General features: G+C 37.6%; 1 protein-coding gene and 1 long non-coding RNA gene across 8 annotated transcripts in view; one reads left to right on the plus strand and one right to left on the minus strand.

Moving 5' to 3' along the window:
• FOXJ3 (forkhead box J3) overlaps positions 1–27,396 on the minus strand; it is a 150,725-nt gene that overhangs the window by 38,281 nt on the left and 85,048 nt on the right. For 6 of the 7 annotated variants that reach the window (XM_009206189.3, XM_009206194.4, XM_009206204.4 and 3 more), the window contains one exon: positions 11,656–11,739. The exons of the other annotated variant lie outside the window; for it this stretch is intronic. In XM_009206189.3, coding sequence (XP_009204453.1) covers positions 11,656–11,739 — 84 coding nt within the window. The remainder of the gene's footprint in view (positions 1–11,655; positions 11,740–27,396) is intronic. 7 annotated transcript variants of the gene reach the window in all.
• LOC103884055 overlaps positions 10,942–27,396 on the plus strand; it is a 39,224-nt gene continuing 22,769 nt past the window's right edge. Inside the window, exon 1 of the long non-coding RNA XR_002522917.2 lies at positions 10,942–10,993. This is a non-coding gene — a long non-coding RNA (uncharacterized LOC103884055). The remainder of the gene's footprint in view (positions 10,994–27,396) is intronic.

Here is a 27,396-nt window from a genome sequence, read left to right on the forward strand (position 1 = left end):
TTCTCCAAAAGACTCTCAGAACTAATAAATGAATTCAGTAAAGTCTCAAGTTACAAAATCAATGTACACAAATCAGTAGCACTGCTATACACAAACAGCTATCAAGCTGAGAATCAACTCAAGAACTCAATCTTTTTTTTTTTTTTTTAGACAGGTCTCGCTCTGTCACCCAGGATGGGTGCAGTGGCGTGATCTTGGCTCACTGCAACCTCTGCCTCCCAGGTTTAAGCGATTCTCCCACCTCAGCCTCCTGAGTAGCTGGGATTACAGGTGCATGCCACCACATCCAGCTAATTTTTGTATTTTTAGTAGAGAAGGGATTTCCCCATGTTGGTCTAGCTGGTCTCAAACTCTCAACCTCATGATCGGCCCATCTCAGGCTCCCAAAGTGCTAGGATTACAGGCATGAGCAACTGCGCCCAAAAATTTAAAAACCTAGGAATATACTTAAGCAAGGAGGTGAAAGATTTCTACAAGAACTACAAAATACTGTTGAGAAAATCACAGATGACACAAACGAGTGGAAATACATCCTATGCTCATGGAATGGAAGAATCAAAACTGTGAAAATGACCATACTGCCCATAGCAATCTACAGATTTAATACAATTCCTATCAAAATACCAACATTTTCATAGAATTAGAAAAATCCTAAAATTCATACAGAACCAAAAAAGAGCCTACATAGCCAATGTAATCCTAAGCAAAAAGAACAAATGTGGAGACATCACATTAATCAACTTCAAATTATACTACAAGGCTATAGTAACCAAAACAGCATGGCACTGGTATAAAAGCAGATACACAGACTAATGGAACAGAAAAGAGAACCCAGAAATAAAGTCAAATACTTACAACCAACTAACCTTCAACAAAGCATACAAAAACATAAACTGGGGAAAGGATACCCTACCCTATTCAGTAAATGGTGCTGGGAAAATTGGACAGCCACATGTAAAAGAATGAAACTGGATTCCTATCTCTCACCATTTACAAAAATCAACTCAAGATGAACTAAAGACAAGGCCAAGCATGGTGGCTCATGCCTGTAATTCCAGCACTTTGGGACGCCGGGGCAGGTGGATCACTTGAGGTCAGTAGTTCAAGACCAGCCTGGCAAACATGGTGAAACCCTATCTCTACCAACAATACAAAAATTAGCCAGGTGTGGTGGCACACGCCTTGCAGTCCCAGCTACTCAGGAGGCTGATGTAGGAGAATTGTCTGAACCCGGGAGGCAGAGGCTGCAGTGAGCCAAGATAGCGCCACTGCACTCCAGTCCAGGCAACAGAGCAAGACTCCATCTCAACAAAAAAAAAAAAAGAAGAAGAAGAAGAAAAAAGGATGAACTAAAGACTTAAATCTAAGACCTAAACCTACAAAAATGTACATGAACACCTCTTCTGGACATTGGACTAGGCAAAGAAATTGTGACTAAGACTCCAAAAGCAAATGCTACAAAAACAAAAATAAATGGGAAATAAACTAAGCAGCTTCTGCACAGTAAAAGGAAATCATCAGAATAAGCAAATAACCTGTAGAATGGAATAAAATATTTGCAAATTATGCATCCAATAAATGACTAATATCTAGAATCTACAAGGAACACAAAAAAATCAGCAAGAAAAAAAGTGAGCAAAAGACATGAACAGGCATTTCCCAAAAGAAGGTATACAACCAGCCAAAATATATATAAAAAATTTCAACACAACTAATGATAAGAGAAATGCAAATTGAACCACAATGAGATTCCATCCATCTTATCCCAGCCAGAATGGCCATTATTAGGAAGTCAAAAAGCAACAGATTGTTGGTATGGATGTCGTGAAAGGGAATGTTTATACAATGCTGGTAGGAATGTAAATTAGTACAACCTCTACGGAAAACAGTATGAAGATTTCTCAAAGAACTAAAAGTAAATCTATCATTCAATCCACCAATCCCACTATTGGGTATTTATCCAAAGGAAAATACGTCACTGTATCAAAAAGACACCTGCATGTTTATGCTTACTGCAGCACAATTCACAACTGCACAGATACAGAATCAACCTAAGTGCCCATCAACCAACCAGTGGATAAAGAAAATGTGATGTGTATATATACACCACGGAATACGATTCATCCATAAAAAAGAACAAAATAATGTCTTTTGTAACAACTTGGACAGAAGTGGAGGCCATTATTCTAAGGGAAATAACTCGGGAATCAAAAATCAAATATCGCATGTTCTCACTTGTATGCAAAGGTGTAAAGAGTGGTATAATGGACATTGGAGACTCAGAAGGAGGAAGGCAGGAGGAGCGTAAGGGATGAAAAACTACTTATTGGGTATAATGTCCACTAGCTTGGTGACAGGCACGCTAAAATCCCAGACTTCACCACTATACAATTCATCCATGTAACCAAAAACTGCTTATACCCCGAAAGCTACTGAAATAAAAAATTAAAATTTAAGGCCGGGCGCTGTGGCTCACGCCTGTAATCCCAGCACTTTGGGAGGCCGAGGTGGGAGGATCACGAGGTCAGGAGATCGAGACCATCCTGGTCAACACGGTGAAACCCCGTCTCTACTAAAAATACAAAAAATTAGTACTCCGGAGGCTGAGGCAGGAGAATGGCGTGAACCCGGGAGGCGGAGCTTGCAGTGAGCCGAGATCGCGCCACTGCACTCCAGCCTGGGAGACAGAGCGAGACTCCGTCTCAGGAGAAAAAAAGAAAAAATAATAATAAAAAAAATAAAATTTAAAAAGAAATCCATTTACATTAGCATCAAAAAATAAAATACCTGAGAATCAATTTTAAAAAGAGAAATGTCTGTATAATAAAAACTATAAAACACTGATGAAAGACATAGAAGATAGCATGAATAAATGGAAAGATATCCCATGTTCATGAATTGGAAGAATAAAAATACTGTCAAAATGTCCATACTACCCAAAGTGATCTACAGATCCAATGCAATTGACCATCAAAATTCCAATCTCATTCTTCACAAAAATAGAAAAAAAAAATCTTAAAATTTGCATGGAACCACAAAAGACTCCAAAGAGCTAAACCAGTATTGACCAAAAAGAACAAAAGCTGGAGGCATCACTCTACAGGAGTTCAAAATATATTGCAAAGCTACAGTAATCAAAATTGCATGGTACTGGTACAAAAACAGACATATCAACCAGTGGATTAGGATAGAAAGCCCAGAAATAAACCCACACATCTAAGCTTAATTGATTTTCAACAAAGTTGCCCACAACAGACAATGGGGAAAGGACAGTCTCTTCAATAAACGGTTGGAAAAATTGGGTAGCCACATACAGAAGAATGAAAATGGACCCTTATCTCACTCCTATAGAAGAATAAACTCAAAATGGTTTAAAGACTTATGTGTTAGACCTGAAACTCTGTAACTATTAGAAGAAAACAGAGTATGATATGGTTTAGCTCCGTGTCCCCACCCAAATCTCATCTTGAATTGTAATCCTCACTTGTTGAGGGAAGGACCTGGTGGGAGGTGACTGGATCATGGGGACAGTTTCCTACATGCTGGTTCTCATGATAGTGAGTTCTCACAAGATCTGAGGGTTTAAGTGTTTGAAAGTTCCCCTCTCACTCTTCTTTTTCCTGCTGCCATGTAAGACGTGCCTTGCTTCCCCTTCGCCTTCTGCCATCATTGTAAGTTTCCTGAGGCCTTGTCAGCCACACAGAACTGTGAGTCAATTAAACCTCTTTTGTTTATAAATTACCCAGTCTCAGGTAGTTCTTTATAGCAGTGTGAAAACGGACTAATACAGGGGGGCAAGCTCCTTGACACTGGTTTGGGCAGAGATTTCTTGGATGTGACCCCAAAATCACTGGCAGTGAAAGCAAAAATAGATAAATGGGATTGCATCAAACTAAAAAGCTTCTGCACAGCAAAGGACACAATAGGGTGAACAGATAACTCACAGACTAGGAGAAAATACACGCAAATAATACATCAGAAAAGGGAACAATATCCAAAATATATAAGGAACTCAAACTACTCAATAACAAGAACACATATAACCATATTTCAACATGGGCAAAGAACCTGAACAGTCATTTCTCAAAAGAAAGCATACAAATGCAAACAGATATATGAAAAAATGCTCAACATCTCTAATCATAAGAGAAATGTAAATTAAAACCACAGTAAAATATAATTTCACAACTGTTAGACTGATTATTACCAAAAAGATAAAAGACAAGTATTGGCATGGATGTGGAGAAAAGGAAATCCTTATACACTGTTGGTGGTATTATAAATTAGTACAGCCATTTTGGAAAACAGGATAGAGGTTCCTCAAAAAACTAAAAATAGAATTACACTATGATCCAGCAATCCCACTACTGGGTATATACCCACAGGAAATAAATTCAGTATGTCGAAAAGATATTTGCACTCCAATGTTCACTGCAGCACTATTCACAACAGCCAAGGTATGGTAATAACCGAAGTGCCTATGAATGGGTCGAAACAATGCAGTACACATACACAATGAAATATTATTCAGTCTTTAAAGAACAAGAAATTCTGTCATTTGCGACAACATGAATGTCTGGGGGCATTATGCTAAGTGAAATAGGCCAGCCACAGATAGAAAATACTGTATAATTTCACTTATATGTGGAGCACTCACTATTTTAAGGCATTTCTTTCTTTTTTTGAGAAAGGGTCTTGCTCTGTTGCTCAGGCTGGAGTGCAGTGGCACAATCATGACTCACTGCAACCTCAAACTCCTGGGCTCATGCAATCCTCTGGCCTCAGCCTCTCCAGTAGCTGGGACTAGAGGCAGATGCCACCACACCCAGTTTTCTTTCTTTCTTTTTTTTTTTTTGGTAGAAATGGAGAGGTAGGTCTTACCCTGATGCCCAGGACTCTCAAAGTGCTGCATTACAGGCATGATCTACTGCTAAAAAACTACCTAAGATACGTGTTCCTTCTTCTACTCCTTGACACGTTTCCTTGGAATAGTTTAATTGCTTGCAAGCCCAAATTTAAAAGCAAAATGCAAAAAGGTCAGGAAACTGGCCAAGCACAGGTGGCTCACACCTTAATACTAGCACTTTGGGGGGCCAAGGCAAGAGAACTACTTGAGCCCAGGAGTTTGAGACCAGCCTGGGAAATGTAGCAAGACCCGGTCTCGAAGAAGAAGAACAAGAAGAAGAACAAGAAGAAGAACAAGAAGAAGAACAAGAACAAGAACAAGAACAAGAACAAGAACAAGAACAAGAACAAGAACAAGAACAAGAACAAGAACAAGAACGAATAATAGAATAGAATTCATGAATTCAGAAGAAGGAAGAAGAAAGAAAGAAGGAGAAGATAGAAGAGAATAAATGAAATAAAATAATAAATAAATAAACAAACAATAAATAAAATAAATAAACAGTTAAAACAATAAAATAAGTTAAACAAAAACATTAAAATAAACAAATAAATGGAACAATAAATGGAAGAATGACAAATAAATGGAACAATGATGGAATATAAAGGAAGAAATAAATGGAATGAGAATGGAGAAATAAATGGAAGGAATGGAAGAAATAAATGAAATGAAGGATGAAGGAAGGAGAAGGAAGGAGAAGGAAGAAGGAGGATAATGGAGGAGAAGGAAGAATGGAGGAAATAAATGGACAGGAGGAAGGAGGAAGAAGGAATGGAGGAGAAGGAAGGAGAATGGAGAATGGAGGAAGGAGGAGAAGGAAGGAGGAGAATGGAGGAGAAGGAAGAAGGAGGAAGGAGGAATGGAGGAGAAGGAAGGAGAAGAAGGAGAAGGGAGGAAGAGAGAGGAGTGATATAAAAGTTGAAAAGTAAGGAATTACTGTCTTTCTTGGATTCTATGCTCGGTCAGCCATACTGACCTGTCTTGCACTTTGAGGGCATTCCTTTTTACGACCAGTTTTTCACCTTCCAAATCCCACTAATCTGTCCTATTTCAGTTCATCCGTCAGGCCTCCAATTAATATCACTTCTTCAAAAAAACCTTCCCTGATTCTTAGATTGTTATGCCTCTCTGCTACATGGCCCTATAGTTCTCAAAGACCCTTATCTTACTGTGACCACATAATTTATTATCCACATGCTATCTGGAGAATGAACGTGGAACTAGTAGTTACGCTGAGACAATAAGCAACACCAGGAATGTACATTCATCCTACCTTATCAGTTTATCTTCCTGCTTGAGTAAGAGTTTCATGAGGAGAGGGTATGACTGTCTTGTTTACCAACTGTTCCCCTCAACACTTAACTCAGTGCTTAGAATACAAAAGGTGTGGTCTGATAAGCATTAATTTTTATAAAGAAAATTAACTTCAAAAAGGAAAATCTTATCCAGACAAAATTAACTACTGTGTTCCCACTCAAATCCTAATACTATTCTACCCCATACCTTTAATAAAGACCTCTTATCTTGTGTTTACTCATATCTTTCTCTCTCCAAACTTCCTCCCCTCAATCAGAATACAAACCTCATGAGGACAGGATGTAGGTTTTGTGTTTTGCTCATTGATGTTTTCTCAGGATCTAGAACAATACTTTTCATGATAGACACTTAATCCTCATTTATACAGATGTACCCTGAATGGTATCCTTTCTACTTTGCTCTGCCTGTCTCCACCTGAAAGCTAAGCCACATAACCTATGAAGTCTCCTCAGACAATACTAATAAGAAATAATCCCTACTTCCTGTGCACACAATAGTTTATCTTTCTTAAAATACCTTCTATAGTTTACCCTTGTCCTAAAATTATGTGTCTTATGTCTTATTCTTCTTGGTATGTGCCACAGTACCCTAGTACAATGCCTGGCATACAGTATCTACAAAATAAAGATCTGTCAAACTGATAAAATGACACTACAAATAATTACAGGTATATACAGCATTCAGAAAGCATGCTAGTTTTCTAAAGAACCTTCTCATTCATGTATATATCCCTAGCTCAGGCCATTACCATTGCAACAACATCTGTATCTACTCAGCATCTTCCTCTTGCAATGGGTTATTCTGTGAAGAGTACATACCTTAACTGTTTTGATTCACTTCTCAACACTATGGGCTTTCAAATCAAAGTAAAAGTCCTGATCTCATACCTTTAGGTTATCTACCCAAATCTGTCTACTCTTTATATAAATACCCACATTCTAGCCTGAGTTCTTCACAATAATTTAAAGGGTCTTCAATTATGCCCACCTGTACTTTTTACTTACTAGTCAATCATGCTGTGTCTCCAAGTGGAACATCCTTTAGCATTTTCTACACAAAAACAGCTCCACTTTCGCACCAAAATTATTAGTCTCAAAGTCTCATTCCTCTTCCTTAGAGGCCTTCCCAGGCAGCATTATATATTTTGAGTCACTTCAGTTGGTCTACCAAATTCATTACTTAATATTTGCTCTGTCATTTATAATCACATTTATGTTACTCAATTATATATGTTTGAATTAATGTAGGGAATTCTGCTTTAAATCAAGGATGATGAGCTCACAACATAATACGCATCTGTAAAAAGAATTCTGATCCAGTGTTGTAGTCTTCAGCATAGCAAATACTAGTGGAAGAATAATGTAGTTGTAGACAGCACAGACTGTGAAGGCAAGACTATCTGAGTTCAAATTCTGGCTTTGGTATTTTTTAGTACCTTGGATAACTCACTTAACATCCATGTTCATCAGCTTCATCAGAGTTATTTTAAAAATTACATGAGTTAATACATATAAAATCCTTTAAAAAGCATTTGGCACATAAATTCAGCATAATCTTCTATTGTTTTGACTTTTAGCCTCTCACTTATAGCTGAGAATACTAAAGTGCAAAAAATTTAACAACTTGCCAAAAGTCACAGGAACTAGTAAGTTGTAAAGTCAGAAAAGAAACATGAGATTCCTACTAGAGGAGTCTGTCTCACCATTTTATTCAATATCTTTTCAATAAATTGAAATTTTATTCAATTTGTTTAAGGTCTTCGGGACCATTATATGATTAAAAAATTATAAGAAGAAATAAATTTTTAAAAGGAAAAGGAGATTTATAAACTAACTCATGGATTAAGAAAAGAAGCAAGAAATATAATAATAATAGAAGAGAGAGCACAGGCTTATGCTCATGTAAATGGAGGGGACAGGTAAGTATTCCAGAGAACTGGGTTAAGCATATTATGATGGAGCCAGCCTGGCCAACATGGTGAAACCTCATCACTACTAAAAATACAAAAATTAGTTGGGCATGGTGGTGCACGCCTGTAATCTCAGCTACTCAGAAGGGCTGAGGCAGGAGAATCACTTGAACCCAGGAGGCGGAGGCTGCAGTGAGCCAAGATTGCGCCACTGTACTCCAGCTTGGGTGACAGAGTGAGACTCTGTCTCAAAAGAATAAATAAATAAATAAATAAAATAATAAAGAAAAAATATTATTAGGATGGAGGTAACTGTCAGCTTTATTTTCCATTTAAGACATAATGATGTCCTTGCTTGCATTAAAATCACTTATCTTTAGCAGTTCAGAAAGTCTTTTTTCAGCCAGGTGCAGTGGCTCACATCTATAATCCCAGCACTTTGGGAGGCTGAAGTAGGTGGACTGCTTGAGCCCAGGAAATTGAGACCAGCCTGGGCAACAGGGCAAGACCCCATCTCTACAAAAAAATTTAAAAGTAGCTGGGCATGGTGGTAGTCCCAGCTACTCAGGAGGCTGCGGTAGGAGGATCAACCTGGGCCCAGGAAGTGGAGGCAGCAGTGAGCCAGCCATGATGGTACCACTGCACTCTAGCCTGGGTGACGGAGTGAAACCCAGTCTCCAAAAGAGCAAAAAAAAAAAAAAAAAAAAAAAAAAAAGGAAAGAAAGCCTTCTTTCTCTGTTCCATCAAAAGCTCATCACTTCAAAATTAAAAATGTGTGAAATCGTTTTATTTTTTCACATAGAATTTCAATGTTTACATATGGACAAAGAAATCACAAATTTCAGAAATTTAGTAAGGAACTTAGAGGGGCATCAATGTATTTACCATCTACATTTAATTTTTATCCTTTAAATGTCTGAAGGTCATGTTCAGGACCATCACTATTTGCCCTAGGCATTTCCTTAGATAAAAACCCAATGGTTACTTAAAATATACACTCTGTCCTAACAAAAATACTATATATTATATAACCTCTCACCTCCCATTCTAAAAAAAACTCTAAAGGAAAAATACAGGTAATTCAGTTTATCAGGGCAGGAAATTATGTTTCGTAAGAACACTATATTTTAGATATTTGTTAAACAATATCTGTCCCCCTAATTATATGCCCTTTGCTTATAGCCAACCTCTTTGTATGCTCCTACAGGGGCAACCAATACCCAGCTTAGGCCAAAATGAATATCAGCATTAGTAATCGAAAGACCCTTGTATGGTTATGAATATTTTGTGAAAATATACCACAAAAGTAAATTTCTGAATATTTTACATTTTAAAGTGATGATCAAAAAAAGTAGAAAATGAATACAGAAAATATATGTCCGAAATGTACATTCAATAACACATGCTTTTGTAACCTGAATCTGTATTTCTTTAGGCCTCCACTATAAAACTGCATATAGTCTCAGAAAAAAAAGGAAGACTCTCAAAAATAGAGAGGGATTGCTTTAAGAAAATAAAACAAGGTAAAGAGAAAAAAGGCAAGCTTAATATCCAAAAGAAATGCACAGTTGTTAACCCAATTCCAACTTCCAAAAATAACTGAAATTCCAGGAACTTCAGAAGAAAAAAGCAAACAGAGAAGACCACACTTCTTCAGCTCTTCAAACAATCTTTTCCAAATTGTTTAACAATGCTATGTGTTTTTTAAAATGTGGATTTTTCTCCCCTTCCTTCAAATTCTGGCAACAGCTGCTAAATGTTTTATACTCCACATATTCATATAATTTCCATGAATTAAGCCTACTTTAAAAGGAAAGGCTAGGTATAAGCTGAGAGGAGTGCTTTCAAAAAAAAAAAAAAAAAAAAAGGCAAAGGCAGGAGAGCAGAAACTTGACGTTCATTCCTTCTCAAATGATAACATACTGAGCTTATCAACATCTCGTAAAATTGTCTAGCTCTGGCCGGGCGCGGTGGGTCACGCTTGTAGTCCCAGCACTCTGAGAGGCCAAGGTGGGTGGATCACCTGAGGTCAGGAGTTCGAAACCAGCCTGGCCAACAGGCAAAACCCTGTCTCTACTAAAAATATAAAAAAGCCAGGCACGGTCGGTGCCTGTAATCCCAGCTACTTGGGAGGCTGAGTCAGGAGAATGGCTTGAACACAGGAGGTGGGGGTTGCAGAGAGTTGAGATCGCGTCACTGCACTCCAGCCTGGGCGACAGAGCGAGACTCCATCTCAAAAAAAAAAAAAAAAAAAATTGTCTAGTTCTGTTACCAGAAGACCATGTCACCAATACTAAACTTTAACTTCTTAAACTCTGGTTTGTGTAAAGTCAAAAGTTGTTCTGGCCAAATAATTCATTTTATATATCCCGATAACTGGCTTACTGAATTCCCTCTGCTGAATCCAATAAATTCTCCTTACTAAATCTCACTGCTGTTATACCTCATGGACTCATGTGATCCCAATCTAATCACAGTTTGAGATCTTTATCTTTGAGGCTCAAAAGTTTTAACCCTTTACCAGGAATGGGCATACAACAAATTTATTTGACCAAGCATTTACTCAGTTTCTTTCATCTTATCCTATTCTCTTTGCCCTGATTCGTGCTGCAAACATTTACTAGTATCTATTATAAGCTGTGAAAAATGGTAACACAGAAGATACAAATGTAAGGTATTTTCTCTGCCCTTAAGGGGCGCATATTCCAGTAGAGGAGACAAATACAAAAACAAATAATTTCTACAAAGTGTGAGAAATTCTATAAAAGAGTTTTATAAAAATTCTAGAACACAAATGGAAGAGAGTAAGGGAAGCTTCACAAAGCAGTTAACATTTGAAATGGGTCTTGAAGAACAGTAAGGTAGGATGGATACGTGTTTGTATGTATTAGCTGAGATGCTAGAAATGTAGAAAGGATGAGGAAAGCTGATGGCAGTCAAAGTGCTGACTAAAAATATGTTAAAATAGACAACTTAGGATATTAACTATAGTTCCTTTTTTGTTTCACTCTTGCAAACTAATTTTAACCATTAATTCACAAGTAAGAATTATCTTACAAGCAATACACACACACACAAACAACTTAGAAATGTTGTGTACAAAGTGACTATTAAATGGACAGAACCAGGAAAAGGTATTTTGAGGACAATGGGGAAAATTCAATGCAACCAAACTGATCCTCTATAATAGAAGGGAATAGCTGTGTTACATAAAACTATTCCTAAATGTTGTAGATGCAGAGAAAAGAATACCAAACTAAAACTCAAGAAAGCTGGATTCAAGTCTCAAACAACAGCTGCACCCTAATTATGACAAAACCTTTTGCTTAAGTCCTAAACTGCCCCTCAGAGTTAAGATCAAATAAAATGAGTCTGAAAAGTGTTCTGAAAAATGTAAAATGCTACACAAATAAAATCTTACTTTCATTATAGTTATATGCGCTACATTGGAAAAGAACTTTCAAAATCTGTATTTCAGACATATTCAATGCATTATACTAAATTTATGACAAAGAGCCTTTACCCGTTCTACAGATCGTGCCCTCTTCTTTGGCCGAGTAGGCAGCGCATCTTCCTTCGGATTGGTGTCTATTGCCCAATAGGACCCCTAGAGGTAAAGAAATTATATTAACAGTATAGTACAGCAACCCTATGATATTAAAATGGATTTTTATAATCCTTTGCATCAAAAGCAAACATTCTGCAAATACAATGGAAAAACAGCATAAGAAACACTTGTTTTGAACTGAGAAAAAGATTATATAAGAAAATATATCCACATATAATTACATTATTAAAAGAAAACATTCATAAGCTGAAGAATCCAAATCTAAGAACTTCTGCCACACCAAAATTTAGAAAGAAAATGATCAACAAAACACATTTTTAATATACAGTGATTCTCAACTGAACAGATGTTAATTATATGACATTAAAATAATTTAATGTATAAAGATACTGTAGTTTCTATATCCTGGGACCTCACAAATCTACATGGTTAGTGAAACATTTTTAAAGACAAACTGCTTGAAAACATTTTATATAGTAAGTGTTCCTAAGAAGCAAAGATACGTGCATAAATTTTTCACTGCTTACTCTGTCATGACTTAACTATTCCCTCTTACTTTTTGATACAAGTTATCACAGCATTCATTTGAAAATATGTATGGAGCACCTACTGTGTTTCAGGCACTCAGAAACTGTAACTCTCCAAAAAAAACAAAACAAAAAAAAACAAAAACACTTTGGAAAAGCATAGATCCATAGATACAGTTTGCAAACATTATACAAACAAGAATAGCAAAACACAGAAAGATAAAGTGGCTTTCCCATTCAAAGTTGTGAGAACCAGGAACAAAGACAAACAGAAACAAAGTTGGATTTTTAGCTTTTTTTCCTTCAATTATCCTGCCTCTATACACACAACTGGGGGAGGAAAGCATGAAAGAAGGGAGTTCAAGAAAGGGAAAGAGGGAAAGGAGGAAGATATGCATTTCAGAAACAGAAACACAATGTACATCCTAGTTTTACAATTAATCCCAGTGACCATATCCAAATTTAGTCTTCATCTCTACTATCTCATTAATCTTCCTAGGCTGTTTTTTAAGGCAACATTTGACAATGACGGGAAATACAACTCTCACCTATCAATCCTCACACTTTATGCCCAACATGAATCATCTCCTTACACTTTCTTGAACATACCATGTTGTTTATCTGTCCTGTCCTACATGCTGACCTCACTACTTTAATGCCCACCATACCAATGACAAACTCATATTCCACCTTCAAATTTTATCTCATATTATCCAAAGGAATCCTCCTTTGATCTTCCTGCCATACCCAAGAATTCATCACTCTCTCCCTCTGCAAGATCTCTATACTTTTTACACATATAGACCATTGTTTGCAATTAACATTCAATTCTGTTTACAGGTCTGTATCCCCTTCTAGGCTTTATATATGTATTCCTTAAGGGTAGGGACTATTTTACTTGTTTCTATATCCACAGTGCCAGGCACAATGTCAGACACAAAGCAAGTACTCAATTAACATCTGTTGAAATGAGAAGGGGAAAAAAGCTGTTTAACAAACTGCACCAAGAATATCAGTGTACTGGGTGTTACTATGTACATGCCAGTGTACACTGTTGGTGTACAAGGTAGGTGTCTATGTCTCGGATCCTGGTCGATGCAGGTACCGGAGCTTAACACTCATTTCATCACCCAGCCACTGCTGGGGTATTTCTATGTTATCTTTTCAAAAGAGTCACTACATTTCAGCTAAGAGTCTACCAGACCTGGTAAGAATCTGCTAGGTAGGACCTATGAACTTGCCAAGAACCCTGTAAAATGCAGATGCTACAAAAAGCACTAAAAATGGGAAAACAATGATTTTGGGAAAACAATGATTTTGGGAAAACAATGATTTAGGTTTGGCTAGCAAGTTTCAAAATAAATGCAATGGGGAAATATTTTACACTGAGTTCTTATAAAAATTAAAAATAAAGTAGGAGAGAAAATACCAAAATTCATTGGACAACAGTTTAAAAACCACTTTTCATAGAAATGATAAACTCCAGCGTTTACTTTTGTTTTGGATGGGTGTGTATATGTGTATTAATCTGGGGAAACCATTCAATGTCCAAACTACACTGATTTTTTAGTAAACGTTTCAATAAAATTACAAAAACAAATAGGTATCTCTTCTTCCACACAAAATACGAATGGTTGTGGCTTGTCACAAATAAATCAACAAAAGGGAAAAAACTTGCCCATAGCCTATTACTATCCACTAGGTATTCATAAAATCCTGAACGCCTAAATGCAAATTCTAATAATTAAAGATTCACAAAAGTAATTGTGAAATCTTCCACCAAATAGTTCAGGCTAACAAAGTATTTGAGCCTGACCTCTGAAATCACAGGTTTGAATAAAGAGACCTTAAAATTCCTCTTCACATAGCAAAACCATAGTGAGATAACACTTTATACCCACTAGGATGTCTATGATGAAAAAAAAAAAAAACAGAAAATAGCAAGTACAGGCTAAGTATCCCTTATCCAAATATCCAAAATGCTTGCAATCAGAAATCTTTTGGATTTCAGATTTTTTCAGATTTTGGAATACCTGCATATAACTAACGAGATATCTTGGGGATGGGACTCAAGTCTAAAGCTCAAAATTGATTTATGTTTCATATAAACTCTTATACACATAGTTTGAAGGTAATTTTTTGTAATCATTTTAATAATTTTGTGCATGAAAACAAAATTTTAACTGTAATCCATCATACGAGGTGAGGCATGGAATTTTCCACTAGTGGCATTATGTTGGTGCTCAGTAAGTATTAGATTTTATAGCATTTGTATTTCAAATTTTCAGATTAAGAATGCTCAACCTGTATTGGCAAGCACGTAGAGAAACTGAAACTCTTATGCACTGCTGACAGAAATGTGTAAAGGTGTAACCACTGTAGAAAATATGGCAATTCCTTAAAAAATTACATGGAATTACCAAATGATCCAGCAATTCCACTTCTGGATATATATCCAAAAGATACGAAAGTAGAAAGTCAAGTATTTACACACCCATGTTCATAGTAATATTACTCACAACAGCCAAAAGGTAAAGCAGCCCAAGTGTGCATTGAAGGATAAATGGATAAACAAATACACCACATACATCCAATAGAGTATTATTCAGCCTTAAAAAGGAGGGATATTCTAGCCAGGGGCGGTGGCTCACACCTGTAATCCCAACACTTTGGGAGGCCGAGGAGACAGATTACGAGGTCAGGAGATCGAGACCATCCTGGCTAACACAGTGAAACCCCGTCTCTACTTAAAAAAAAACAAAAAACAAAAAATTAGCCAGGTGGCAGGCACCTGTAGTCCCAGCTACTCGGGAGGCTGAGGCAGGAGAATGGCAAGAACCCAGAAGGCGGAGCTTGCAGTGAGCCCAGATAACACCACTGCACTCCAGCCAGGGCAACAGAGTGAGACTGTCTCCAAAAAAACAAAAGAGATACTCTGACATATAAGCCAGTCACAGAAGGACAAATATTGTATGATTCCACTTATAAGTAGTAAAATTCCTAGAGACAAAGAGTAGAATGATGCTTGGTAGGGGATGAGGGGAAAGGAATATAGGCACTTATTGTTTAATGAGTGAAAGAATTTGCCGGGCGCCCAGTGGGCTCCATGCATGTAATCCCAACACTTTGGGAGTCAGAGGCGGAGATCTAAGGTCAGGAGATCATTTCCTCACAGCTAACGCACTGTGAAACCCTGTCTCTACTAAAAATACAAAAAAAAAAAAAAAAAAAAAAAAAGAAATGCTTCGTGTTGGCGGGCGCCTGTAGTCCCAGCTTCCACATGGGAGGCTGAGGGCAGAAGAATGGCATGAACCGGGGGCCGAGGCTTGCAGTGAGCCGACATCAGCGCCCACTGCACTCCAGCTGAAGCGACAAGCGAGACTCCGTCTCAAAAAAAAAAAAAAAAAATTTAAGTGGGAAGATGAAAAGGTTCTCGAGATGGATGGTAGTGATGACTGCACAACAATGTGAATGAACTTAATATTACTGAACTGTATACCTAAAATGATTCAAATGGTAAGAATTATGTTATGTATATTTTACCACCAAAAAAGTACCTCTCAGCCTTTTCTTTTCTTTTTTTCTAAACACAGTGGCACGATCATGGCATAATGCAGCCTTGACCTCCCAAGTTCAAGTGATCCCAAGCCTCACAAGTAGCTGAGACCACAGGTACACTCCACCTCCACGCCTGGTTTTTTGTTTGTTTGTTTGTTTTGAGACAGAGTCTCACTCCTTTGTTGGCCAGGCTGGAGTGCAGTGGCGCAATCTCAGCTCACTGCAACCTCCGCCTCCTGGGGTCAGGCAAGTCTCCTGCCTTAGCCTCCCAGGTAGCTGGGATCATAGGCGCCCACCGTCACGCCCAGATAATTTTTGTATTTTCAGTTGAGGCGGGGTTTCACCATGTTGGCCAGGCTGATTTCAAACTCCTGACCTCAGGTGATCTGCCTCCCAAGTGCTGGGATTACAGGTGTGAGCCACTGCACCCTGCCTAGTTTTCTGATTTTTTGTAGAAATGGGGTCTTGTCATGTTGCCCCGGTTAGTCTCAAACTCTTGGGCTCAAGTGATCCTCCTGTCTTGGGCACCCCAAAATGCTGGGGTTACAGGTGAGCCACCACACCGGGCCATCTAAGAAGCGTTACCTTTGCTCTTCCTTGTTAGACAATATAGAAATCTCACAAAAACTGAACTGACATTTTAGATAGCCAATCAACAAACACAGGCTCAGTTCAATTTTCTCCCAGAGTAGGGTCTATACCACTAGGCTCATGTGGAGCAAGTAGGAAACAGGAGGTTTTTGTTTAAGTGGGTTTTTTTGGTTTTTTGGGCAGGGAAAAGGGTGTTGAGGCAAGGTCTTGTTCTGGTGCCAACAATGGAACACAGTGGCACACAATCATAGATCACTGCAACTTCACACTCCTGGGCTTAATCAACACTCCTTCCTCAGTCTCCTGAGTAGGTAGGACTATAAGTGCCTGCCACCAGGCCCAGCTAACATTTTTCTTTATCTTTTTGTAGAGACAGGGTCTTACTATGTTGCCAAAGCTAGTCTTGAACTTCTGGTCTATAAGGATCTTTCCACCTAGGCATCCCAAGCACTAGGATTACAGGCATGAGCCATCACACTCAATCTAGTTTTATTTTTAAATCAACTTTGCTGAAGTATATTTAAATAAAAATAAAATGCACCCATTTTAAGTGTGCAATTTAAGAAAGTTTGACAATTGTATACATTCATGTAACTAACACTAAAAATACAGAACCCTAAAAATCTCCTTTGCGTGACTCAGGAAGCAATTCCCTTTCCTTCGCCTTCTCTCATCCTACACAACCACTGATTCCTATCATTGTGTATTTTCTAGCATTTCATACAAGTGAACTCAAACTGTCAAACTATTTTCCACTCTTGACAGCAGGGTATGACAATACAGCTGTTCCCTTCTTGCCAACACTTGGTATTTTAAGCCTTTTCAATTATACTCTCTCTACTGATGTGTGGTTGTGCCTCAGTGATTTTCAAGTGCATTTCTCTAACAAATAAAGATGTTGTACATCTTTGCACGTACTTATTTGCCACCCATATATTATCCTTTGTAAAGTGTCTATTCATATCTTTTGCCCATGTTTTATTTGGATTATAAGAATATAGGCTATTTCTGTTATGAGACTTTTTAATATTCCGAATAACAAGTCATTTCTATGTGAATATGTACTGTGAGTATTCCCTCACAATCTGTGGTTATCTGTTTTCATAATGGAACCTTGTAAGGAGCAAAAAGCTTTTCATTCAATAAAGTCCAATCTATCAAATTTTCATTTTATGGTATGTGATTTATATGTTTTTCTTTAATTTGCCTACTCCAAGATAGCAAATATATTCTCCACTGTTTTCTTCTAGAAGTTTTATAGTCTTAACTTCCATGTTTAGGTCTCTGGTATACCTAGAGTTAATTTTCTGTATAAGTGTGTGATAAGGAGCAATATTAATTTTTTTGTCCACTCAGATATACAGCATAATTTCTTTAAAATACTGTAACATTTCCCTACTGAATTACATCAGTACCTCTATCAAAACACACACACACACACACACACACACGACAGTCTATTTCTAAACTCTATTCTATTGATCTACATGTCTATCCTTATGCCAATACCATTTTTTATTTTTTGAGACGGGAGTCACTCTGTCACCCAGGCTGCAGTGGATGGAGTGCCATCATCTCACTCACTGCAACCTCCACCTCCCAGATTCAAGCAATTCTCCCACCTCAGTCTCCCAAGTAGCTGGGAATACAGGTGTGTACCACCATGCCCGGCTAATTTTTCTATATTTTTAGTAGAGATGGGATTTCGCCACGTTGGCCAGGCTGGTCTCAAATTCCTGACCTCAAGTGATCTGCCCACCTCAGTCTCCCAAAGTGCTGTAATTACAGTGTGAGCCACCATGCCCAGCCGCCAATACCATTTTGTCTTAATTATTGTTAACTGTATAAAAATTAGAAATCAGGCAGTATATATCCTACAACTTTGGTTCCCCACCACCACCACCACAAGCTGACCTGTGGGCTGGCAGTGGCTCGCCCAACTTTATTTTTTTCCAAAATTATTTTGCCTATTTTAGGCCCTTTGCATTTCCACATAAATAAGAGGACCAGAATGCCAATTTCTAAAAATGAAGCCTATGAGGATTTTTTTTTCCCCTTTTTTAGCGAGGGTCTCCGTCACCCTGGCTGGAGTGTAGTGGCATAATCATGGCTCCCTGCAGCCTCATCCTCCAGGCCCAAGAGATCCTCCCACCTCAGGCTCCCAAGTAGCTGGGACCATAGGCACGCACGACCACATCTAGCAAATTCGTCTTCTTTTTTGTATGTTGCCCAGGCTGGTCTTGAACTCCTGGACTCAAGCGATCTTCCTGTCTCAGCCTCCCAAAGCACTGGAATTACAGCTGTGAGCCACTGCACCCAGCCTAGGATTTTTTTTTTTTACTGAGTTTACATTAACTCTATAAATCTACCTGGGGAGGAATGGCATCTAACATTGAGTCTTCCACTCCACAAACATACTATACATGTCTCCATTCATGCAGATCTGCCCTTAGTTCTCTTGGTAATGTTTTGCAGTTTTCAGTGAACAGGTCCACATATATTTTGTTAAAATGTATCCCTACAGTATTTCATTATCTTGCTTTCATTAACTTCATTTTTCAAGCATTCCTTCCTTGTAGCTTGTACCCTTGCTAAACTCACATATTATTTCTAATAGTTTTTTCCACAGATTCCTTAGGATCTAATGTTTGCAAATAAAGACAGGCTTACTTATCCTTTTTCAATCTGGATGCCTTTTCTTTCTTTTTCTTGCCTTACTCCATTGGCTAGGACCTCTAATAGAATTTTGAATAAAAGTGGTTGAATGTAAACACCTTGCTTTGTTCTCAATCGCAGAGTAAAATATAAACTGTAGGTTTTTCATAAATGCTTCTAATTAAGTTAAGGAAATTCTCTCTTTATTGGTAGTTTGCTGGATAAGTGTTAACCTTTGTCAAATATTTTTTCTACACCTGACATGGTATGATTTTTTAGCTATCTTCTACTCACTTGATGAGTTACTTAAATATCCCTGGTTTTAAAGGTATGTGTACCAAAATGGACAACATCTTTTGAATGTAACTAACTACCCATCAACTGTCACACATAAAACTAAAACAAACATACCTATCTTGTAAATATTGAGTCCAGATTTCAAATACAATTCTAATAGATTCTAGAGCATTATTACTCTGGCTTTTGTACTTACCTTACGAAGTACTTGATAGCCTACAATTTTGTTGAAGGACAGTCATCTCTGCTCCACAATTGCAAAAAAATTCTCCTATTTAGATCTATAAATTCCAAGTAGAATGATGAATCCAATCAACTATTTCTTTTTTTATCATCTATTTCCTTGCAAGCTAAATGAAAACACAAATCTTTTGGGGTTAGCCAAATTACTTTTCCTAGGCATAACTCTCTTTAGTAATTGTTCTCTGCAATAATTATATAAAAGTTGTAGTGGATGATTTTAAAGGTCCTTTTCTGCCCTTAAGATTTAGGATTTGCCAAATATTTGTGTGCTTGTTCTTTCATAGAAACTGTAGGAGGTAAGAAAGAATAATAATATCTTAAGATTAATACAAAATAATATAAGGTCAGATATTGGAGGAGGGAATACTTTCATATATATTTTGTTAAACCCTCAATATACTACTTGGGTCCATTGAACTAAATTTAGGTTTTTTGTTTGTTTTTATAGAGGTAGGGTCTTGCTCATCAGCTTTTTAAAGACATCATGTGTTCACAGATGGAAGGCTTAATGTTAAGATGGCAACACTCCCCAAATCAATGTATAGATTCAATGTAAGTTATATCAAAATCCCAGCTGGTTTTTTTTTTGCAGATATTGACAAGATAATCCTAAAATATATATTGTAATGTCAAGGAACCCAGAATAGCCAACATAATCTTGAAAAAGAAGAACTTGGAGGAGAGGATTCACATTCTCAGACTTCAAAACTTATTATAAAGTTGTAGTAATCAGGACAGTGTGATGCTGGCATAGGAGCAGACATACAGATCAGTGGAACTGATACGACAGTCTAGAAGTAAATCCATGTATTTATACATTTATGGTCAAATTGTTTTCCAGACTACCAAGACAATTCAACAGTGAAACCGTCTTTTCAACAATTAGTGCCAGGAAAATGGTCCACATGCAAAAGAATGAAACTGGGTCTCCTAACTCACACCACATGTAAAAATTAATCAAAATGGATCAAAGATCTAAATGGAAGGGATAAAACTGTGAAACTTTTAGAAAAGATAAATGTAAATCTTTGTAACCTTGGATTAGGAAATCTTTTCTTAGCTATGACATCAAAAGTGCAACCAACCCAAAGAAAATTGAACAATTCACCAAAATTATAAATTTGTTTTGTCAAAAGACACTATTAAGAAAGTGAAAACAGATCTGGTACTTGCCTCCTGCACTTAGGAAAACCAAATAGCAAGCAGATAATCACATTTCAAACATAGCATCTAAGAGAGAACACTAGAATTTAACAAAGAAGTAACAAGAAACACCTGAGGCAGGGAAGGAGGAGGCGAGGGAAGCAGGCGGCCAGCTTACCTGGAATCCTGGAGAGGCTGCCCACTGAGGGAAAAGGATAAGTGAGTGATTCCCAGAGGTCCACATTTTTATTATGAATGTTTGTAACCCTAACCACAGGAGAATCCCTATGAGGGCCCTGAGACTAGCATAGGGAGGTTCCTGACAACTCCACCAGGGGCTGAAGCACACTCTCTGAAGCCTGAGAACTGCCTGCAGCTGCAGCCACCGACAACTCTGCCACCCCTAGCAGCATAGCCACAGCATATTTGTATACACCTTGAGGACAGACTTCCCCAGCCCACCGCAAACACTGCTCCAGCTACTTGAGCACACTGCCAAAGTACCTGGGGATCATCTCCACTCTGCCCACCAAAGCCAGTGCCCAAGTACACCTAAGGACAAGCCACTCTGGCCTGGCACAGCCCCTCCAAGTGCCAATGCATACTGCCTAGGGGACCAGGGATTGCCCCACCCACCATGGCTGGCATCTGTGCATACTTCCTGGGGCCCTGAGGACAAAACCACCCAGCTTGCCACTACCACAACCACCAGTCACCTGTGAGTGATACATGAGGTCTGAGGAATGGCCCTCCCACACATCACAGCCACTGATAACATCAATTCATACCACTTCAGAACCCGAGGGTTGTCCCACCACCATTACTGCCATCACCCACGCTGTCCAGGGGAATGAGGACACACCAACTGTCCAGCCCACTGCTGCTACTGTCAGTAACCAGCCAAGCTGCCTTGAGGCTGAAGAATGGCCCATTTGGACCCACTAACACCAGAACACTACCCAGGGTCTCAAGGACAGGAACATCCAACCCACCACTACCATCACCAGGGCCCAAGAACTGGCCTACTGAGCATCCTCATCCTTAGCAAAGCCTTGCCACAGCCTCCACTAATGACTATAGCCCAAGTCACTGAGAAAAACACAAAAATCACTGATGCCATTTACAACTGAAGAAATCATATGGAGGCTACACTGCTACATACACTCAGAATCAAAGCTAAAGTGTTCCATGCAACAGACATCTCATAGATACATCTTCAGGAAAAAGTCTTCCCCTAGGAAAGTCAACCTAAAAAACTGGAAGAAGTAACTGCTACATTAGATGCACAGACATCAACATAAAAACACAAGAAACGTGGGAAAAAAAAAAAAACCTCCAAAGAAACACAGTAATTCTCCAAAAACAGATTACAATGAATATGAAATTTATGAAATACCTGAAAAGAAATTTGAAATAATATTATTAAAGAGGCTCAGTGAGATACAAGAGAACACAAATAAACAGTACAAAGAAACCAGAAAAACAACTGAGGATATGAATGACAAATTCACCAGAGACAGGTATCATTAAAAAGAACCAAAAACAGATCCTGGAATGAAAGAATTCAATAAATGAAATTTTAAAAATTCATTTGAGAGCTTCAACAATAGACTAGATCAAACAGAAAGAAGAATCTCAGAACTTGAAGAGAGATCTTTAGAAATAACTCAGTAAGATTTAAAAACAAAAAAAAGAATGAAAGAGGGCTCTCCTGCCACTACTGCCATCATTCATGCCACACATCCTGCCCAGGGAACCAAGGACACAGCAATCTACCCGGCCCATCACTGCATATGTGACATGTGGGACACCATAAAGGGACCAAAGTAGACAAATTCTGGGTGTTCCAGACACTGAAGATGAAAGGCATAGAAAGTTTTATTTAACAAAGTAACAGCAGAAAACTTACCAATCTATTATAGCAAGAGATTTAGACATCCAGATACAGGAAGCTCAGAGATCCCCAAATAGACACAACCCAAAAAGATTTTCTTTGTGACACATTATACTTAAACTGGCAAAAGTCAAACACAAAGTTCTAAAAAACCAAGAAAAAGTAGTCTATTATTATAAGAGAACCTTCATCAGACTAACAGTGGATTTCTCAGCAGAAACCTTACAGACCAGGAGAGAATGGGATGATATATTCAAAGTGCTGGAAGAACACAGCATGTAGGTAAAAAATACCATTCCCAGGAAAGTTACCCTGAAGCAAAATAAAGTCTTTCCCAGAAATACAAAAACTGAAGGAATTCATGACCATTAGACAAACCCCACAAAAAAGGGCTTAAGGGAGTCCTACGTCCATGAGCCAAAGGATGGTATCTACCATCAAGAAAACACAGAGAAGTAAAAGAACTCACTGGTAGAACAAACACACAAATGAAGAAGAGAAAAAAACTCAAATGTTACCACTACAGAAAACTACCAAATTGCAATAAGCAACAAGAGAGAAAGGAACACAAGATATAAAACAACCAGAAAATAATTAACAGAATGACAGAAATAAATCCTCACATATCCATTACAACCTTGAATGTAAACAGATTAAATTTTCCACTTAAAAGACATAGACTACCTGAATGGATTTAAACAAAAAACAAAAACCATGACCCAACTATATGCTGCCTACAAGAAACTTGCTTCACCTGTAAAGAAACATGACTGAAAGCAAAGGAATGGAGAAAGATATTCCACACAAACAGTAACCAAGATAAGCAGATATAGTTGCATTAGATAAAACAGACTTTAAGTCAAAAACAACCAAAAGAGACAAAGACAGTCATCATATAATGATAAAGGGACCAATTCACCAAGAAGATATAAAAACTCTAAATATATATGCATCCAACACCAGAGGAACCACATACATAAAACAAGTATCAAACAAAGAAACGTTGGATTTAAACTGTACCCGAACAAAAGGACCTAAAAGACATCTACAGAATATTTTATCCAACAGCTGCAACATACCCATTGTTCCCATCAGTATATGGAATATTCCCCAAGACAGACCATTTGTTAGGTCCCACAAAAGTCTCAAAAACAATTTTAAATCAAAATTATGCCAAGTATAGTCTCAGACGACATGGACTAAAACTAGAAAGTAACAAGAGGAACTTTGGAAACTCTACAAATAACAGGAAAGTAAACAAAATGCTCCTGAATGACTATTGGGTCAACGAAGAAATTAAGAAGGAAATAAAAAACTTTCTTGAAATAAATGAAAATGAAAACACAACATACCAAAGCCTATAGAATACAGCAAAAGCAGAGCTAAAGGAAAGTTTATAACAATAAATGCCTACATCAAAAAAAGCAGAAAGATTTCAAATAAACATCTAACAATACACTTCAAGAACCAGAAAAACAAGAACAAACCAAACACAAAATTAATAGACGAAAAGAAATAATGCAGCCTGGGCAATGGGCTGGTCTCATCTCTAAAAAAATACTTAAAAATTAGCCTAGCATGGTGACATGTGCCTATAGTCCCAGCTACTCAAGAGACTGAGGTGAGAGGTATCCTGTTAGTCCTGGAGTTCATGGCTGCAATGAGCTACGATCATGTCACTTCCCTCCAGACTGGGCAATACAGCAAGACCTTGAATCTAAAAAACTTAAGAAAATAGAAATTAAAATAAAGGTCAGAGCAAAACTAAAGAGGTTTAAAAAATACAAACTATCAACTAAAAGTTGGTCTTTTGAAAACAATAAGAAAAATCAATACACTGACAGCCACATTAATCAAGAAAAAAAGAGAGAAGACCCAAATAAACAAAATCAGAAACAAAAAAGACGTAACAACTGATATCACAGAAATACAGATCACCAGATGATTATGAACAACTAGATGCTACCAAACTGTAAAACTTAGAGGAAATGAATAAATTCATGGACACATACAAGCTACCAATACTGAATCAGGAAGAAATAGAAAATCTGAACAAACCAGTAACAAGTAACAAGACTGAATCAGTAATAAAAAGTCTTGGCCAGGAGCAGTGGCTCACACCTATAATCCGAGCACTTTGGGAGGCTGAGGCAGGCAGATCACGAGGTCAGGAGTTTGAGACCAGCCTGACCAATATGGTGAAACCCCGCCTCTACTAAAAGTACAAAAATTAGCTGGGCATGGTGTGTGTGCCTGTAATCCCAGCTACTGAGAAGGCTGAGGCAGGAGAATCACTTGAACCCGGGAGGCAGAGGTTGCAGTGAGCTGAGATCGCACCACTGCACTCCAGCCTGACACTCATCTCAAACATATATATATATATATATATATATAGGCTCCCAACAAAGAAAAGCCCTAGATTACAAAGACTTCACTGCCGAATTCTGCCAAACTTATAAAGAACTAACCCAATTCCCAAACCGTTCCCAAAAATTAAAGAGGAAGGAATTCTCCTTTACTCATTCTATCGGGCTTGCATTACCCTGATACCAAAACCAAACAAGGACACCACAAAAAAAAGACCTGCAGGCCAATTATCTCTGATGTACACAGACACAAAAATCCTCAACAAAATACTAGCAAACCAAATCCAACTGCACATCTAAAAGATAATACACCATGCCCAAGTGAGATTTATCCCAGGGATACAAGAATGGTTCAACATAGGCATATGAGTAAACCTAATACATCACATCAACAGAATGAAAGACAAAAATCACATGATCATTTCAACGGATACAGAAAAAGCATTTGAAAAAATTCAACATCATTTCATAAGAATTCTCAAGAAATCAGGCATAAAAGCAGCACACCTCAACATAATAAAGGCCATTTACGACAAACCCACAGCTAATATCATACCAAACTGGGAAAAGCTGGAACTTTTTCCTCTAAAAGCTGGTCAAGACAAAGATGCCCGCTTTCACTACTACTATTCAATATAGTACTGAAGTCCTAGTTAGCACAGTCAGGCAAGAAAAGGAAATAAAAGGCATCTAAACTGGAAAAGAGGAAGGCAAACTGTCCCTCTTTGCACATGACATGATCTTACATCTAGAAAAACCTAAAGACTCCCCCAAAAAACTCAATGATCCTAGGAAAAGTGAATGTCCATAGGCAGAAGAATGAAACTAGGCTCCTATACCTCACCTTAAATAAAATTCAACTCAAAATGGATTAAAGACCTAAATGAAAGACTCAAAACTAAAAAAAACTACTAGAAGAAACACAGGGGAAATATTTCAGGACATTTGAGTAGATAAAGATTGCATGACTAAGATCTCAAAAGCACAGGCAACAAAACAAAAATAAACAAATGAGATTATATTAAACTAAAAGGCTTCTGCACAGCGAAGTAAATAATCAATGGAGTGAAGAGACAATCTGTTGGGTAGGAGAAAATATTTGCAAACCATTCATGTGACAAGAGGCTAATATTCAGAACATACAAGTGACTCAACTTCAATAATTATTTACATACACATACACACACACACCCATTAAAAAGTGGGCAAAAAAATATGAATGGAATTTCTCATAGGAAGGCATACAAATGGCCAACAGGTATATGAAAAAAATGTTCAACATCAATAGTTATTAAGGAAATGCAAATCAAAACCACAAGGTGATATCCTCTTACTGCAGTTAGAATAGCTATGATTAAAAAGACAAAAAATAACAGACACTGAAGAGGATGTGGAAAAAAGGGAGCTCTCATATACTTGTGGTGTTGTGGTGGGAATGTAAATTAGTACAGTCATTATGGAAAACAGTATGCTGATTTCTAAAAAAAAGAAAGAACTAAAAATAGAACTACCCTATGATGTGGCATTTACCCAAAGGAAAAGAAATCACTATATCAAAGGGATACCTGCAACCCTGTGTTTACTGCAACACTATTCACAAAAGCAAAGATACGGAATCAAACTGAATATCCATCAATGGCTGAATGGGATAAAGAACATACAGTATAGATACATAATGAAATGCTATCATAAAAAAGAATGAAAGCCTGTCATTTGTAGCAACATGGATGGAACTGAAAGAATGTTAAGCCAGGCACAGAAGGACAAATATCACATATTTTCATTCATATGTGGAAGGTAAAAAAGTTAATCTCATGGAGGTAAAGAGCAGAATGATAGTCACCAGAGGATGGGCAGAGTGTAGCAATGTGGGGTGAAAATAAGTTTATTAATGGGTACAAACATACAGTTAGACAGAAGAAATAAGTTTCAAAGTTTCACAGCAGGGTAAACTGGCTATAATTAACAACAATGTATTGTTTATTTCAAAATAAATAGAAGAGAGGACTTGAAGTGTTCCCAATACATTAAAATGATAAATACTTAAGGTGATATATTCCCTAATTACCCTGAGTTGATCATTACACAGTCTATGCCCGTAACAAAATACCACAAGTATCCCATAAAAATGCACAAATAATATGTATCAATTAAAAAGTTTTAAAAAAATTTTAAGAAGGTAAAAAAAAATACAACCACACAATAAAAGGAAATACTTGCAAATTATATAAGCGATACAGGACCTGTATCTAATATACATAAAAAACTCTTACAACTGAGTTATAAGGGAGAAATAATTCCATTTAAAATGGGCACATAATCTAAATAAACATTTCTCCAAAGGAGATGTACAGATGGCCAACAGGCACATCAAAATTTGATCACCATCAATTGCCATTAATCCAATGAAAATCAAAACCAT

The sequence above is a fragment of the Papio anubis genome, chromosome 1 (genome assembly GCF_008728515.1).
Source record: "Papio anubis isolate 15944 chromosome 1, Panubis1.0, whole genome shotgun sequence".
Classification (NCBI taxonomy): domain Eukaryota; kingdom Metazoa; phylum Chordata; class Mammalia; order Primates; family Cercopithecidae; genus Papio; species Papio anubis.